The following is a 16,856-nucleotide window of genomic DNA, read 5'->3' on the forward strand; positions in this document are numbered from 1 at the left end:
TATAGCGCCATTTTCGTGAATTATTACCACAATATGTTTCCACTAAACTATCTTGTCAATCTATTGATTTCTTTGAGTGAAAAAAAATAATTAAACCACTACGACGAAACACAAAGAAGGCATCAAAGTACTTTAAGCCAATGATAAATGATAGAAACTAGAAACACACTTTGCTTTGTCAAAAATTTCCATTTGCAGGAATTTGTATATTATCTACATTTGTATGTATATTTTCAACAAACTTTGGATTCTATTCGATTAATTTAAATGTAACGAACATTTTGTTATTCTAGGAAGCGTACAGTTAATGTGTACGTCGTGTGTTAAATATTTTTTTTGAAATATGAATGTCATAACCTCACTCTTGACAGATTTATGAGAGGTAAGTAAATTGGCGATAAACAATTTATCGAATATTTGAGTATTTATCCTTAATCCTTCATATTTAATAATTTTAAAACTTTTATGTCATCTGTACTTCTTTAAACCCTTATCCGCACCTCAATGGTGCATAAGGCACTGCATCATATAAACGCAGTGTTATGTTCATTGTTGACACATGAAGGAAAGGTTGATCAGCCCTCCGCTTCAGGTACGAATCCAGGGTAATATTGAATAAATATTAGAGTGAAAAAATCACTAATGTTTATTTGAGCCCCCCCCTGGGAATCGAACTCGGGACCTCCAGAATAGTAGCCGAGCGTGCTGACCATTACACTACGGAGGCATGATCTCTTTTTTTACATCTATAATCAAATTTAATTTTGACCGGGACGTGAAGTAAACCAGCCGGGACACCGGGATTTTGTCAGAATACCGGGACTATCCCGGTCAAACCGGAACATCTGACAAGCCTAAAGAGTTAGAACTTAAGTAGCAAGATTTGCCGTGCAAACAATAAGATTACTGGTATTCACATTAAATTTATATTTTATTATAACTTAATTTCCTCATTAAATTACAAATTTTCACCTTAAATCTATATTTTAATTTTAAAGACTTGGCACGATCAGATCAATCAGAACCTAAAATCTGGCGGTGTCAAAAGTCTGCGTAATCGGAGGGCATGTATGACTAGATGTATGGATGTGAAGGAGGCGAGGAGTGTATGTCAGGACAGAAGAGTGTGGCGTTCCATCCTCTCTGCCTACCCCTGCGGAGAAACGGCGTGAAGGTAGTGGTAGTAATTTCCTCATATCATTAACTCTACAACCATGCTATTAGTTATCATCATGCAGATCTATCTCACAGCAACCATAAGATATCGAGTAAGACAATGTCATAATTGTATTTATTATAGATATTTATTAATAACAATCATATTTACAATTTCATGTATAAAAATATAATTTGATATGTAATAATGTTGCACATACACATTGAATTAAAAAATGAAGTTTTATAAAATTTAATAGGGGCATTATAATTAGTATTTATTAAATTACATAAACATTTATTTTACCGTGATTTCTAGTTATGAATGATAAATTTATAAAAGGATACCATTTTTTTTTTATAATTTTTTTATAATTTATATTTGAAGCACTTACTTTGTGATTTTCCATTTTATAAATAAAATATAACTTTGTTTTAAAATCACTGCAAATAATAGTGATTTAAAACAAAGTTAACTTTGTTTTAAAATCACTGTTAATATAGTGATTTTAAAACAAAGTTACATTTTAATGATTAAATGTTTTAATTTATTATTTATTTTGTTAAAATGAATGCGAACAATTTTTTTTAAAGTTTTTAACAGTAGTACATACTTAAATGCAATTTGATAAACACTTATCATTTTTTTATACATTCTTTTGGATATAATTTATCATTAGCAAATAATAAGCCCAAAAAAACCTTCATAAATAAAGATATGCTGGTTATGTATGTAAATACCACATTAGAATGCCACTTGATGTAGTCCAAAACTGCTTATTTAGTACCAGCTGCAAAGACTTTGATACCTCTATCAAAAAGTTTATAATGGTAACTGTTGAGCTTGACTAAATTATTTGATACATTGTTCCACGGACGTGATACACTTATAGTTCCGGACACATCCCTACTTCTGCCAGTTTTGAATCCTGAAACTTCACAAATAACATCGGACATGTGCGCCACGAGTCCTGAAAGAACGTGACTCTGGTCTGTCTCTGAAATGACGTGAACACCGACCGCAATACTACACATCTCTTTACTTGCTATCAAACATTTACATAATTGGAAAAATGTATTGACTTCAACCAATGTACAACCGAGTTCCAATAATCCCGTTAAATCATCGATTATCAAACACACAGAAGAATGCTTAGATAATAAACTGTGTACATTTTCTTCAATGGTTTTATATAAGTCCTCAATTGATATTTTATTACTTGCATATCCATGTTTTCCAGGCTGTATTAACTTGTCACAAATAATTCCTAAGCAGTCCACGCTTTTAACAGTTTCCACTTCTTTTAGTTTCTCTAAATTGTATCCCAACTTTAATCCGATACTGTGATAGTGCTGAAACGCATTGTGCAGGGTGACCAAACACACGGCTCCTTGCTCCTTCAGTTGTTTCGCGATCAAGCAACTATTGACAAAGTGTGATTCCGAGCCGTACATTTCTTTAATGAGAAAGAAATTACCCATCATACTTTCTTTGTCTAAATCAAGGGCTGCCAAAACATCGGACGCCATTCTGAAAATAAGGAAAATGATTTTTTAAATTAATAAATAAATTTTATTTTAACTGGTAAACAAAAGTCGATTACCATACATAAAATCACAGGATAGAGTTTTTTAATTAATAAAAAATTGTGTATTTTCACTTATTTAGATTAATAATAATTTTCTAATAACTGAAGTGCTAAAACCGATCACTCTTCTTTCATACAGTTTACAATCGAGACATTTAACCAATATTATGTCCTATGCACCATGTACATGAAAAATGTGAAAATTAAAAGTCTTAATAACATTTATGTATTTAAAAAATAATATATTTAAGTAATGAAGTTTTCAAACCACAGATCTCCAACCTTTTTTGGTCTAGTGGAGTGCTATTATAAACCATTTCTCTACAAGGGGGAGAAGGAAATTGCCAGAATGTACCTTAATGAATAGGAGGAAAGGAATCAAAGTAAATTGCCCACATCCTAGCCCTCCATTATATTTCCTAGTGCACCCTAGAAGACATCTACAGCGATCAATATTTTAATAATTATAGAGCAGATAAAAAATTGTAATCAAACAGATATAAATTAAAATATAAACCATGTCTGAATTTTTACACATGGGTATAATATTTGATGAAACTGGCATTTGTTTAAAAATATTTATGTTTTCAATAATTTTATACAGTTTTCAAAAGGCCATTATCATCATACAGAGTGAAACATCACGTTGAATACATAACACAGAAATCACATGAAATCAATTTACAGAAAGCATTATGCAGCATATTTACAAAGGTAATTTATCTTGTGCCGCAAACATTATAAAACGGACGATCCAAGGCAAACAAAGCTTGTTAATTGCTCATACAGGGTCTCCTTAGGTATGGAGATAAAATGTTTTGTGTGAAGTGAAAAATATTGTATTTAATATTATATATAATAATGAAGAATTTCTTTCTTTGAATCTTTCTATACTTAGATGATGCATAAGAAAAAATAAAAAAACACATTGATACAAGAATCACAACAATGCAAACTAAATGACCAAACAACATATTTTAAAAAAATATCAGCAAAAAGAAATAATGTTTGCAAAGAAGTTAATGTTATAATATACCTATGTTTTATTTTTAGATAGCGCAATTAAATTTGTACATACATACATTAAACAGTTTTAGACTGTTTTGGAAATAAGGTGACAAGGATTTCAATCTTACGTTATACAATACGTTCACTTGGCACAGACGCCTGGGTACTAGCTTACAAGGAAAGGGCAGAATAATGTACGTATTGTATTTTACAATTAAGTATTTTTTTATACCTTTTTGGTAAATGATAGAGCGGTAGATCCCGTTAACCTGTATATTCATCTATAGAATATACAGGTTAACGGGATACTACATAATGTAATACTTTTTTTACAAATATTGGATTGGAGACAAAAGACTCAAATTTGTTTTTTTAGTATAATGAAATATATTTCATCAATGAACAAAGTAAGTAAATCATAACAAAAGAGAGTATGTAAAATTGAATAACTGCTGTATTTTCAGTACAACGTAAGAAAAGAATAAATAGCTGAGATTCATCTTCATCAATCTCATCAAATCCCAAATTAACTCTTAATATATACAAAGTTCTGAAATTCATATATAATACACATTGATATACAGGTTATAATATCTTTGAATGGTGGGAATAATGATTTAACTGCAAAAAAAAATCAAAGCAAAAAATTTATATAATTGATTTATTTTTCTACCCCAGTTCGCATCCAGTTGTACATAAGGTACTGCGCAGAGTTGACATGGTGTCTACTCGACTGCAATCACATGAAATTAAGGTGATCAGTCTTGCACAGTAGATTCTCGTAGGTAAAGAAGAGGAATATATTTATGGGATGCATGTGACATGAGTAAAGGAGTTCAGTGTGATGGACATTACTGATACATAGAAAAGGAAATGGAAGAGGATTAGCAGGTAGGAAAACAGCAAAAGATACAACAGTCGAGGTTGCTAACCTAATGTAAGTTGAAGTAGCTAATTTGTACATAAAGGGTGGACAATCTAATCAGAACTACCGGTTATTTTGAGTTTGAAAGGTAAAATGAGAATTACAAATTGACAGAAAATTAGACGAAGAAATGGACGCTTTTCATACTTGAACATATATAGGAAATATCCATATTTTTTTTAAAAATTTATTATTATAGTCGATTCAAATTCTAAATGTAAGATGGCCCTTTTGCAACTAAAAAAATAACTTCTGGCTCGATATTTTAGTTGGTGCAAAATCTGATTGTTTTAGCAAAAAAAACTATTTATCAACAACTAGAGAAAAATAAACATTTCGCAAATAAATTCATGTTTAGTGTTCAGTCCACTTGGATCAAAAGTATATATTTTTATCACATACGTGAGTTCGTCATTATTCTCCTCTTAAGGTCGATGGGCGGGTCTTTTTGTCAAATAATTACTTCCAGACTACTATTAAAAATATTTTTGTTGGTGTCGTATTCAAAGGCTTTTTTACATAACAACCTATTAAATCCATATCAATGACGTTAATTGTAAAGTGTCTTGATGTTATTTTTCGCACAAAGGTATACAAATTCACCAAAAGAATTATTAAATAAATTAGTTTTAAAAAAAATAACAAAACTGTTTATACTATGTTTTGCTACTGTCCTACAACCATGTTCTCTTAACACCACCGATGAAGCCCCTTGCTAGGATATTTTTCTAACATTTATATTGAAATGAACACATTTCCAGATATGCTATTATGCCCACCAATCGAAAAAATATTACTTCACAAGGTCACCAGCGGGTGACACGGACGTCAGACTATTTTCGCATTTTCTTCATTTGACCGCGAATCAAGTTAATATTCAGTCAGTATGCAGTAGTTACATGAAACGGTATGTAATTTTTTGAATCGGAGCACTTTACAGTGATTGCTTAACACAAATTGATAAATTCAGATAACACTTTGCGGTTAATCTTTCTGATATTGATTGATCTATAAAGATAGATAATATTGATTCAACGACGTTAAAATGAATTATTATATATCATTCATATAGTTTACCTTGTGTTTTACGGCCGGCCCTCACGTGCGGTAAGAGTTTAATTTAATTTAACTTTTTAAATCGTTTTTAAATATTCGGACATGCGCCCGCACCTCACAATCTGACATATCTCGAAATACATTTAGTAAAGATCGCAAGCTTAATAGATTTATGTTCCATAATTCATGTTCGATTCAGCATTCAAAGAAAAAGATAGGGCGCTATGGGAAACGCTCTATCTCTTTTAACTGTATTTTTAAAACAAAATTCCCAGCTACATATTTGCTTTGTCTCTTTCTATTATCATCAACTTATACAGGAAAGATAAGGGTAGCGATATTATAATTAAGCTTCATATTTTTTTCTATTAAGCTTGTAGCGCCGTTCAATTGACGTCATGCTTCTGTCATAGTTCATTTGACATTTAAAATGTCATCGCTCCGTCGGAAGCGTGCTCGTATGTTTCAAACGTAAAATGCGGTTAAAAGTTTAATTATAAGACTAAAGATAAATATATTCTTGGAGGCAAGGCTCGTAAGTTTTTAAAATAAATGATAACGAAGCGTGACAGTGAAATAATTAGCCTTGATCTTATTATGTCACTGTGGGAATTCAGTGCCTCAAATCACGGTTTAAGAAATTATTCATAGCGTATCTCTTCTCATGTTTTGTGTTGATATGTAATTAAACCGTTGTTTTATTGCATATTTAAACCGTTTAATCAAATGTTTAAGCCAAAAGTGAACAACTGAATACATTTTATTGCTTTAATTTATCAAGGTTATTCATATAACACATAATTTTGTTGAATGAAATTTTTGAGTAAGAACCAGCTTTATTATTACATTTCTATTTTAAATCAATCAAACTGACCCATTCTGCTTAATTTAATTGCAAATAAACTGTTAATTATTTGTGTATTGCATTTAAGTGCTATTTTTTTTTATTTATTTATAAAAGATACCTGTATCAATGGATATCTCGAAATACACTTTATTTTAAGTGAAATTACAATACGATTTCAACATTTTAATTACCTTATTGTACTAGCATTTCTAAAATTCAAAAAGATTTTTCTTTGTAATAAAAAAATTTATTTATATAATTTTAACAGTTGCGTTAAATCATATTCAAGGAATTTATTTGTTTTGCAGAGACCTATCAAGCCCCATTTTTTTTAAACTTGATATTCTCATCTAATTTATACAAAATGACAATATCTCACCTATAGATGTCTCTAGTGAAATTCTAGTGATTCAAGCACTATGTTTCGAAATTGAACCATATATATATATAGAAGTTCCAAAAATTTGAGAAGCGTGGTTAGTCAATCACGGGTAAAATTGGTGAATGTTACACGTGTGTAAAGTGATCACTTAAATCAGTCTATGATGGTCGTAAACCCCGTAAATGTCCAGACTTCCATATTCTTCTTCATCCTTGTTGAGATGTCAAAAAACAATATAATTTTGGATAATTTATACAGCTTCATTTTTGTAAAATACTATCTCCAAAGCCATAATTTAGTATCCCCTCTTACCTCCACATAATAAAAGTGGAATAACTATGTATTGAAGTGTTCTACTAAGCCCTGTAAATTCCCAGCCTTCCATATTCTTCTTCATCTATATTGAGATGTCAACAAAAAAATCTTCTAAGAATACAAATACAGTATGACCCCTGTTACGCAAGTGTATAATATGATCACTTACACCAGCCGATAACAGGTCGTAAACCCTGTAAATGCGCAAATTTTTCTTACCTTACTCTCTTCCCATAAATTGTTTTGTCCGTGTGAGACGTAGAAATATCACCATTTTACTAATATGTAGTCATGACATTATATTTGCAGAGTAAATAGATAATACATTTTACAATTCTTATCTTCTGTAACTTATTATCTACTTCTATTATCTTTTTACTTTACCTCATAAATTATATTGTTGTTTATTTCTCTTCTGTTCAATACAAATTGTAAATATTCATGAGGTAAAGAATTCTAGATCCATAACTTAAAATTTTCAAGAGAGACAAATTAGCGATTTTATAGAATATTTCGCTGCCAGTTTTTGAGAAATAAATCTATAAAATTTGAGTACAATATTGTTATGATTCTTCCTAAAAACTGCTTACAAAAAAATTAAAATTGTTTATCTCACATATATACAGTATTTATGTGAGAGGTATGAAAACATAATGGTTGTTTTATATTATTTCTAGGTTGATTTTGTCAACTCTGTATAAATTCAAATATTCAATCTGTTTGCAAGTATAGCCAAACTATATGTTAGAAGTAATTGATTTTTCAAAGAATCACAAATATTAAAGACAATATTTGTGTTTTTACTATTCACACAAATATTTCAATTCCATACTATTTCTGTGAGGCGAAGCGGCTCATTATTAGAAATAGGTATCAAATTGTGATAGACTGGGTTCGAACCGAGAAACTCTGACTTAAGAGTCCGCGACACTAACCACAGGACCACAACCTGACACCTACTTACAGCTTCACCTACTTTTTAAAAATATCAATATTGAGTGAAGAAAATAAATAACTTATTCAAAGATAAATAGATTATATCTGAAAGATATACGTAACTTTTTTTAAATATGCTCAGTTTCAATTTGTGCCATTTTGTTTAATTGGTGTAAGGTTTTTATGTATGTAGCTATTGGTTATTTTGATCCAAGCATGGAATGGTTTATAGTAACGAGATTCTCTTTCTGCATTAAAAATGGTCTTTTTAGTGAGATACTTTTATTATTTGGTGCATTGCTCAATACCACTTCTGTAGAATTGATATATTTATTGATTTACAAGCATCTTCTTGATTTTTTAAGGAACTATTCTAAATATTCATTACCATTCATACAAAAATAACAAGAGCAAATCAAAACATAGGAATATACTCCATTGTATACTTACAGAAAAATTGCTTCTTAATAATGCAACCAACTGCATTTTTACCGTTATTTAGTAGAGTACTTATTTTTTAATGTAATATAGTATAATATAATGTAATAACATGTTGGTTAATAACCATTTTTTTTCAGAATAGCATAAAACTGCAATAAAAATGTCTGGAGAAGGGAAAAGGATATCGCGTTGGTATTTCGGAGGTTTCGCATCTGCGGGAGCCGCTTGCTGCACACATCCCCTCGATCTTCTAAAAGTGCAGCTCCAAACACAACAGGGCGCCAAAGTGTCTCTCGGAACTTTGACAGTCAACATTGTGAAAAACCAAGGTTAATATAATTATTGTTCATATACATATTTTTTTAATTATACCATGGACAGCTAGACGCACTAATGAGTCCATTCGCCAGGAACTACGCTTGGATGGCTTGACTCTGGCCAATATCTGTACCCGACGGATTCTCCAGTTCTTTGGACACATTGTGCGTGGCAACGAGGATAGCCTGGAACGACTAGTTGTGATCAGTAGCCTGGAGAGAAAGAGAGGGAGAGGAAGATCCCCCACACGATGGACCGATCAAATTAAGGCAGCAGCAGGCACCTCAGTGGTTGGAGCGCTACGTGCAGCGCAGTCAAGGGATAACTGGAGAAGAGTCATTGCTTCTGCAAGGGTCACAACCCTCAGCAATGAGGAATAAGACGGAGAAGAAGAATTATACCATATACGAGAAAGCTGTGGAACCCAGCTCGGAAATATGTGCTGTGTGTTGAAAAAAAAAATGCTGTCATAGATCTATGTTTCAGAAGTGATTTTTAAGACTTGCTGTTCATGATGCACCGAGTCATAATTTGTTACTCAACTTTTTTTTGTAATCAATATTACAATATCGTGGGTATAATGGCAAAAAAAGTTAAGTCTAAAATCCCTGTTTGAATTATTCCTTATATTTAAAGAGCCTGAATAAAATACCCGCTACTAAAGTTGTATTTACTTTTAAAACCATATATTTATGACTTTCAAACTACTTACTACCAAGTGTATTTGCCAGTTTATAGAACATTGAAAACTTTATAATATGCATCATGAAGTTAAAATTTCTTATTTTCGAGTTAACGTTTTTCACCAGTATATGGGTATACGATGTATTAAAATGAAACATATTTGTTATTATATTACTTATATTCATGTATTCTTTTTTTTTAAAGTTAACACTTGTGTAAGACCACATTTTTTGAGTTTATCAATGTAAACACAACTGGTCTCAATAACTACTTTTTCATCAAAAGGTGAAAATACAAACTCAATTACATGCATAAAATACTTCAGTTTTTATGTTCACCTGTTGATGAGAACATCTGTAGTTCTCGAACCTAGTATTTAGATTAATAAATTTAAAAAAGTGGTCTTATACAAGTGTTTTATTTTTTTATATATTTTATTCATCATGTTATTCCACAAAACTAATGTGAAATCAATAAAAAATACAGGTATTCTGGCATTCTACAATGGCATATCTGCATCCCTTCTCCGTCAGCTCTCCTACTCAATGGTCAGATTCGGAATATACGATGTTACCAAACAACATTATACTCAGAAAAACAATGTAAGTAGACAATCATTATTTTAAACAAACTGGCTAGAAGAATTAACGACTACTTCACTTTCCAAGCATTAATTGGATACCTAATTATACTCTTCCTGCTCATATGGAAATAATTTTACAGAACATATATATGGCAGAGAAATATTTTGCCAAACAAATACGCTGTATTTGCATGAAAAATATTTTGCTGCTTTACTTGGATATTGAAAATCAAAAGGCACCATGATGTAGTTGGGTAGACGCTCAATTGCGATACTAGAGTCGTGGGTTCATTTCCCGTTAATTGCAAAATAAATTCTAGAAATATTAGGTTCCCATTGGTCTGAGAGTAGATGTATTTTTTACATTTATGTTTTGTTTCATCACTTTTCTACCTGCAGACGAACCTCAACAAATATTTTTTTTTTAAATGCTAGTATGTCAATGTGTTTGATTAGATTGTTGTCTTCATTTAATTGTATTTATTTTCATTCTGAGATAATTTTATTTCGCTGCTATCATTTAAAAAATAACTACCCAGTAACTAATGATAACTTGATTTTAAAATGTATTTCATTAATTAAATTAACCTAATGTTACATGAGCAATACATATGTATATCAAAATAACAGTAGTTAAAAAGAGAGGTGAAAAAGAAATGTAATATTTATGGTTCCATACTTTATTTATTTATTTATGGTTCCATATAAGGATAATTTCACGGTCCATATTTCAAACATAAGATGAAAAAGAGCATTTTTTCAGAAAATTGTACAAAAAAATTAAATATTATTTTAAAAATCCAAACAGATGCAGATAAAGTGAATTTATATCATATGTATAAAGTAATAATCCAACATAAAGTAAAAATGATAAAATAATCTCAATTATTAAATGTTTTACAATGCAGTTTTATATTTTTATCACAAAGATATTTTTTGATCATGACCAGCAGTTTAAACATGCTTTTTAATCTTTATTTCATTATGTTTTAAATAAAACGTATATATTCGCTTTATTGTCAACTTAATTCGTAAATTGCCCAACTCCATTTGAGCTTTCAAAAGTCCGTGTAAACAGGAGAGAATAAAAACATAATAATTTAACTGTAATCAAAATTTATCATTTCCAATAATACACTTCTTGTCTCACTTGCATGAAACGCAGCAAAGTGTATTTCTAGAATTGGAAATTAAGTAATTGGTAAAAATGTACATATGCTAAGCCAATATCGTTCACTCCTTTCATCATTTGTGCATGTCTTCGAAATGCCCAGAAAATTTACTATATCCCAGTAAAAGTGGCATATTTTAAACTTAATATTTACCTGCTACAGGGCAGAAAGTGCTGTTTTTGCATTTTGAAAAAAAAGGTTTTTAAAAAATGTTTAATTTTTTTTTTCATAAACTGAATATTTTTCAAATGGAGAAAAACCATTCAGGTTTTACCTAAAAAGATCTGTTGCACAGTAAAAAGTTCAATAAGTGGCTTGATATTTATTTTTAATACATTTTATTATATTATTAAACTTTAAAAACGATCTCCTGAAAAATCAAGTTTCAAGCGATATGTCTCACAACATCCTAATGCCTTTACATCAAGATAAAATAAAATTCAAATTAAACGATCACATTTGTTTTGTAAGTTACTTTACCTTATCATTTTAAAACTTATCAGAATGTTTTTTTTTTTTTAAATATGTAATATTTTTTATACAATTTATGCCTTGACATTGGGTGGGCAACCTTACATTATATAATAATTATTTGATATGCTATCTTATATAAAATATTCACTAAGCAAATGTGATAAGTAAATATTTTAAATAATGTTTTTTTAAGCCTAGTATTATTTTTTGCTGTTGATAATCTTAAACATAAAATAAAACATAAGTAATCAAATAAAACTTAAATGCATTTTGTAAGTGAATTCTTATTTAACTGAAATTGTTTTCATATAATATAATTTTTTATGAATTATTTATTTGAAATATTTTATTAGTGACTCAAATTTGTCTGTTTAGTTTCTTCTACACAGTTTAGCAATGCCTCAAATCGAAACAACTGTCACCAAAAATAAACAAATTTAGTAGAATTATAACATGAGTTATCATGTTTTGAATAAAATTTAATATAGATTATAGAAGTGAATATCTAAAATAATATTGAATGATACAATTATTTAATGGACCCATATTTATTTCTCCTTATTATCATTAATCATATTATCATTAATTACATGAACGTTTGGTGATCAGTCCAGCGCTTCAGGTACTAGTCTAAGGTGATATTAAATCAATAATTGTTATGGAACTGAAGATAGAATAAATCAAGAACAGATTTCACTCTTCTTAATTTGTTTTCACATTACAATTCGCAAATACTAACAGGACTAAAATCTGGTTCAATATTGATATTGAGAATTATTAAAATGAAGATGGAGAGGAAATTATGTGTGATAGAATGAGTTTATTTGAAAATAAGTTGAAAAATCATGCTGGAAAATAAATCATAAGTCAAAACAATCTTTGCACTGAGGAAAATAAAATAAAAAATCCCTCATTTAGCTACCATTTAGTATTTCAAACACTGAATGTAACCCACAGTTTTTAGATTCATACAAAATCATTTTGTGTTTGGTTTTTATTTACTGACAATTTATAAACGTTACTTTTCCAGGGTGCTCCATTGTCTCCGGCATATTCTGTGATGTTGGCAGCCCTGGGTGGTGCCGCTGGTGGCTTCGTTGGTACTCCTGCAGATCTTGTAAATGTCCGTATGCAAAATGATGTCAAACTTCCAATGGATCAAAGACGAAAGTAAGATCATATATAATTAAAATGTAACTTTGTTTTAAACACTATAAATATTTTATTATAACTAAATTCGGTTTCGTTTCTACCGGTTTCGAAGCTAACCACTTCTTTATAAAGACTGATAGATACTAAAACACTATCTACTTAACAATATTCAAAATATTTTGACGGTTAGGCAAAAGAGCTTGGGTAGATCTCAAGTGGCATTATTTTTTTTGTATTGATTCGCAGTCACAGTCAAAAGAGATCAGGGATGTTGATTGATTGGAAACATATTTAATAATGGACTTTTAGAAAAATCGTTTACTTGAGTATTTATTAGTTGTAAATTATTATTAATTGTATTTTTAATTTCTAATATTTCTAAGTAATCTAATTTAATTCCTCTGTTGCATGTGTGTAATAAATAATAGAAAGTAAGATCAATATCATCCTAATGTAAGGTGTCTAAGTGCCACATTATATATCTGTAGGTGCATAAATTAGGCCACAAAATTCCCTATTGACCCACTGTGAATCATTTGAAATCAGTTGTACTATAGTTTTCAGTCAGACTAATCTGAATCTTGGATAAGATTTTTTTTTTAAAGTAAAACTGTATTATGTTTAATACGTTGGGTGTGGCATGCATTTAAAATTTCCTTTAGTACAAAATACACGCCTATGACTGATAATGAGTCAAATGGCTTAAAAATATTATTGCCTAATTGAATGTATACCCTAAGGGCGTTTGTCCACTACACGGAATTTTACCATCCGGAAAGTCAGTTAGCGTTTTAAAACGACGATTGGCTTGGATTGGCTTGAGCTTTTGTCCATCTTTTTTCGGATCGGTGCTCTTGATCGGTGCCTGAACACGTTGCGCGTAAATTCAATCACGCTTAATGTCGTAGTCGCTTTCATTTTTCAAAACCGGACTGCCGGACGGTCAAATTCCTGGTAGTGGACAATCGCCCCAACAGTCATGACACAATATTTTATGTCAGTGTGAATGAATAAAAAAATTATTAATAAAATAATGAATAAAAAAATACAAAAAAAGAATAACTCAAAGGGAGTATAAATATGAGTCTACCACACTCATGCTACACACAAAAATAACAGTGTGTACTAGTATCTACAAAAAGAAAATTCATATTATTTGATATTTTTAATATAGTTTAACCGTTTTGAAAATTGCTATTGTGTCAGCATCTCAAATTGTTCGCGATATATTGAACGCAGGAAAACATGTATTTTTTTTTACTTAAAATGTATTAATTATTTTTTCAAAGTTATAAACATATTTAAAAATTCAGAGACCCACCAAGCCACCTTGTGTATCTTGTCGGTGGAATTTTTTTACATAGGTTTTTTATTGTTTTTACCTATTTAAACCTTAAATACACACAAAAAAAGGTAAAAATCAAAAATAAAAACTGTTACAATTTTCATAGAATTAACTCTTGATCATTTACCATTTCCTTTATTTTACCTTTGTTCCATATTTTATTTTGACCTCTTACCTCTGTCGGCAACAAATTAAAAATGTTTGAACGATATTTTGTGTGTTCTACTCTCGTATTTATTGTTAATTCTTGGGACTGTCAAACCTTCGTTGTGGGTAAATCATGTATCATGGTTTTGTACTTGTTAATTCTGTTTAGTTACAAGCACGCTATCGACGGGCTGTATCGAGTCCTGACAGAGGAAGGAGTCGCAAGACTGTGGTCCGGTGCAACAATGGCAGTCGGAAGGGCTGTACTCATGACAGTGGGTCAGCTCTCGTGCTACGATCAGATTAAGGCATTCCTCATCGCCACACCATACTTTGAAGACAACGTAGTTTTGCATGTTGTCTCCAGTCTTATGGCCGTAAGTTATTAATTATTTAAAATAGATTATTGCACTTTGATCAATGTGAAAAGTTAACACATCGTATTCCCTTAACCTGTTAACCGGGCGATCCGCTGTCCAATTACGCAACTTGTGACGGGCGCGAATACTGATTCAATCCATGTCTTAAATTTATGTCGAGACATGTATGGATGACTAATACCTTTGTTGTTCGAAAAATATATGTCCCTCTCGTTTCAGGGCGCAACATATATTTCAAGGACGTATTCATATGTATTACCCGTACCCGATATTGTTTACGTTTAACAGGTTAACTCTTTATTTGTATATTTTCAGGGAGCAATTGCCACGACTCTCACCCAACCTTTGGACGTTTTGAAGACTCGCGCGATGAATAACCGCGATTCCAAGGGAATCAAGGCCCTGGTCCTCAGCACCGCCAAGGAGGGTCCCATGAGCTTCTTCAAGGGATATGTCCCGGCCTTCGTGAGGCTGGCACCGCACACCATTCTGACCTTTGTGTTCCTGGAACAGCTGCGACTCAACTTCGGCTACTTCCAACCACCCAAACAAAGCGAGTAACTATACTTTAATTGGAAAGATCAATCACATTTGTTTGATCATCATCACTCATTATAATTAATGACAAAAGAAAGATAATATTTTACGTAAGTTTAGCTAACATTCGGGAATATGTGTAGTGGTCAAGGAATTTAAAAATTTAAAGTGGTAGCAAAAGGAAAGAAAGAAGAAATCTAAAAAAGAAAATTAAATACTATTGTTCCTGTTAAGGATATTTGTTTGTTTATACCCTCAAATAAAATAAAAAAGTTTTGCCTTCAAAATATGTCACAAAAATATTGCTTTAACTTCTTCTCATCCTTTTAAAATATTTTTCATGTTAAGGAAACATTAAAAATATAATCAGCTCTGAACCGTTAAAATGTTATCAAACAATTATTAAAATAAAAACAGTTAACAGTTATTAAAAAAAAGGCTGACAATATAACTCTTGAGCAAAATTTTCAATGTTAACATTATTTAAAATCTATGGTCATAAATCTGTCATTCATCAAAATCTAGATGTTGATAGAGAAACAAACATATTTTCAATTGCTCTAGATCCTATGACTAAATCATTTTCAAGCTCCTTCATAATTTCAAAGATACTTTAGTCTTTTCTTTTTTAATTTTTTGACCTCTCCCTAGATACATAACTATTTATGATACCATATTAATTTGATATCAATATGAATATGATAATATTACCCTAATACATTTTTTTTTTTTTTTTTATTCATTTAATATATTTACATTTTTATTTATAACATAATAACATTTGAATCATTTATACATATGTAGAACTTTTATATTTCGATTCGCTGTGCCTCTCCATAAAAGAGTCTGTGCTCTTGTGCTTGGAAAGGGACTTACACTCGTGGTTTAATGTTATATAATAAAAGATATAATAGTTTTTTTAATATATTTTTTTAAAGATTTAAATGTATAGAGCTTTAATTTTTTTCTTGAGGATTTTTATATCATCTATTTTTTTTATTTCTTTAGGGAGTTTATTGAAATGTTTGATTGCCAAATATTTGAAGTTTTGCTGAAATTGCTTGGTGTTGCATTTTGGAATAGAAAAATCGTTTGAGAATCTCGATGATAAATTCTTTGTTAAATTTAAATAGTTGTCACCCTTTAGTATTTGAAAAACTGCGGTTTTTTTATAAATGGATTCTATATTTGGGACTTGAAATTAACATAAAGATACAATTTACATTTGTTATAAAATGACATATTATAGTAAGAAACATTTGGTTATTTTTAAATCTACTAAGAGTAGGTATTCAATGCAATATCTGTGTATTTTTTACCCATTGGTTATTGGTGTATTCACATTTAAAAAAATATTTAAAGTATAGTTTTATGGTAAAAGGATTTATGTAAAGATTTTTTTTTAAATAT

At 30.3% G+C, this 16,856-nt stretch overlaps 2 protein-coding genes across 6 annotated transcripts; one reads left to right on the forward strand and one right to left on the reverse strand.

Moving 5' to 3' along the window:
- Positions 1-1,291: 1,291 nt before the first annotated feature.
- Positions 1,292-5,874, reverse strand: Elp6 (Elongator complex protein 6). The gene is made up of 2 exons (XM_088266446.1): positions 5,755-5,874; positions 1,292-2,686 (listed from the first exon to the last, which is right to left on the reverse strand). The coding sequence occupies exon 2, from the start codon at positions 2,683-2,685 to the stop codon at positions 1,933-1,935; it is 753 nt and encodes a 250-aa protein (XP_088122572.1). The 5' UTR covers position 2,686; positions 5,755-5,874; the 3' UTR covers positions 1,292-1,932.
- Positions 5,478-15,746, forward strand: Dic1 (Dicarboxylate carrier 1). Of its 5 annotated transcripts, none has more exons than XM_088266445.1 (6): positions 5,478-5,584; positions 8,797-8,983; positions 10,143-10,258; positions 12,916-13,055; positions 14,699-14,906; positions 15,225-15,746. In XM_088266445.1, the coding sequence occupies exons 2-6, from the start codon at positions 8,815-8,817 to the stop codon at positions 15,468-15,470; spliced, it is 879 nt and encodes a 292-aa protein (XP_088122571.1). In that variant the 5' UTR covers positions 5,478-5,584; positions 8,797-8,814; the 3' UTR covers positions 15,471-15,746. The 5 variants fall into 5 exon arrangements, with proteins under 5 accessions (XP_088122571.1, XP_088122566.1, XP_088122568.1 ...); XM_088266440.1 differs by lacking the exon at positions 5,478-5,584 and adding an exon at positions 6,139-6,268 and having other exon boundaries at positions 8,792-8,983; XM_088266442.1 differs by lacking the exon at positions 5,478-5,584 and adding an exon at positions 6,143-6,268.
- Positions 15,747-16,856: the final 1,110 nt, after the last annotated feature.

This window comes from Brachycentrus maculatus, unplaced genomic scaffold (assembly GCF_059751285.1).
Source record: "Brachycentrus maculatus isolate JH-2025_06_01 unplaced genomic scaffold, ASM5975128v1 h1tg000269l, whole genome shotgun sequence".
Lineage (NCBI taxonomy): Eukaryota > Metazoa > Arthropoda > Insecta > Trichoptera > Brachycentridae > Brachycentrus > Brachycentrus maculatus.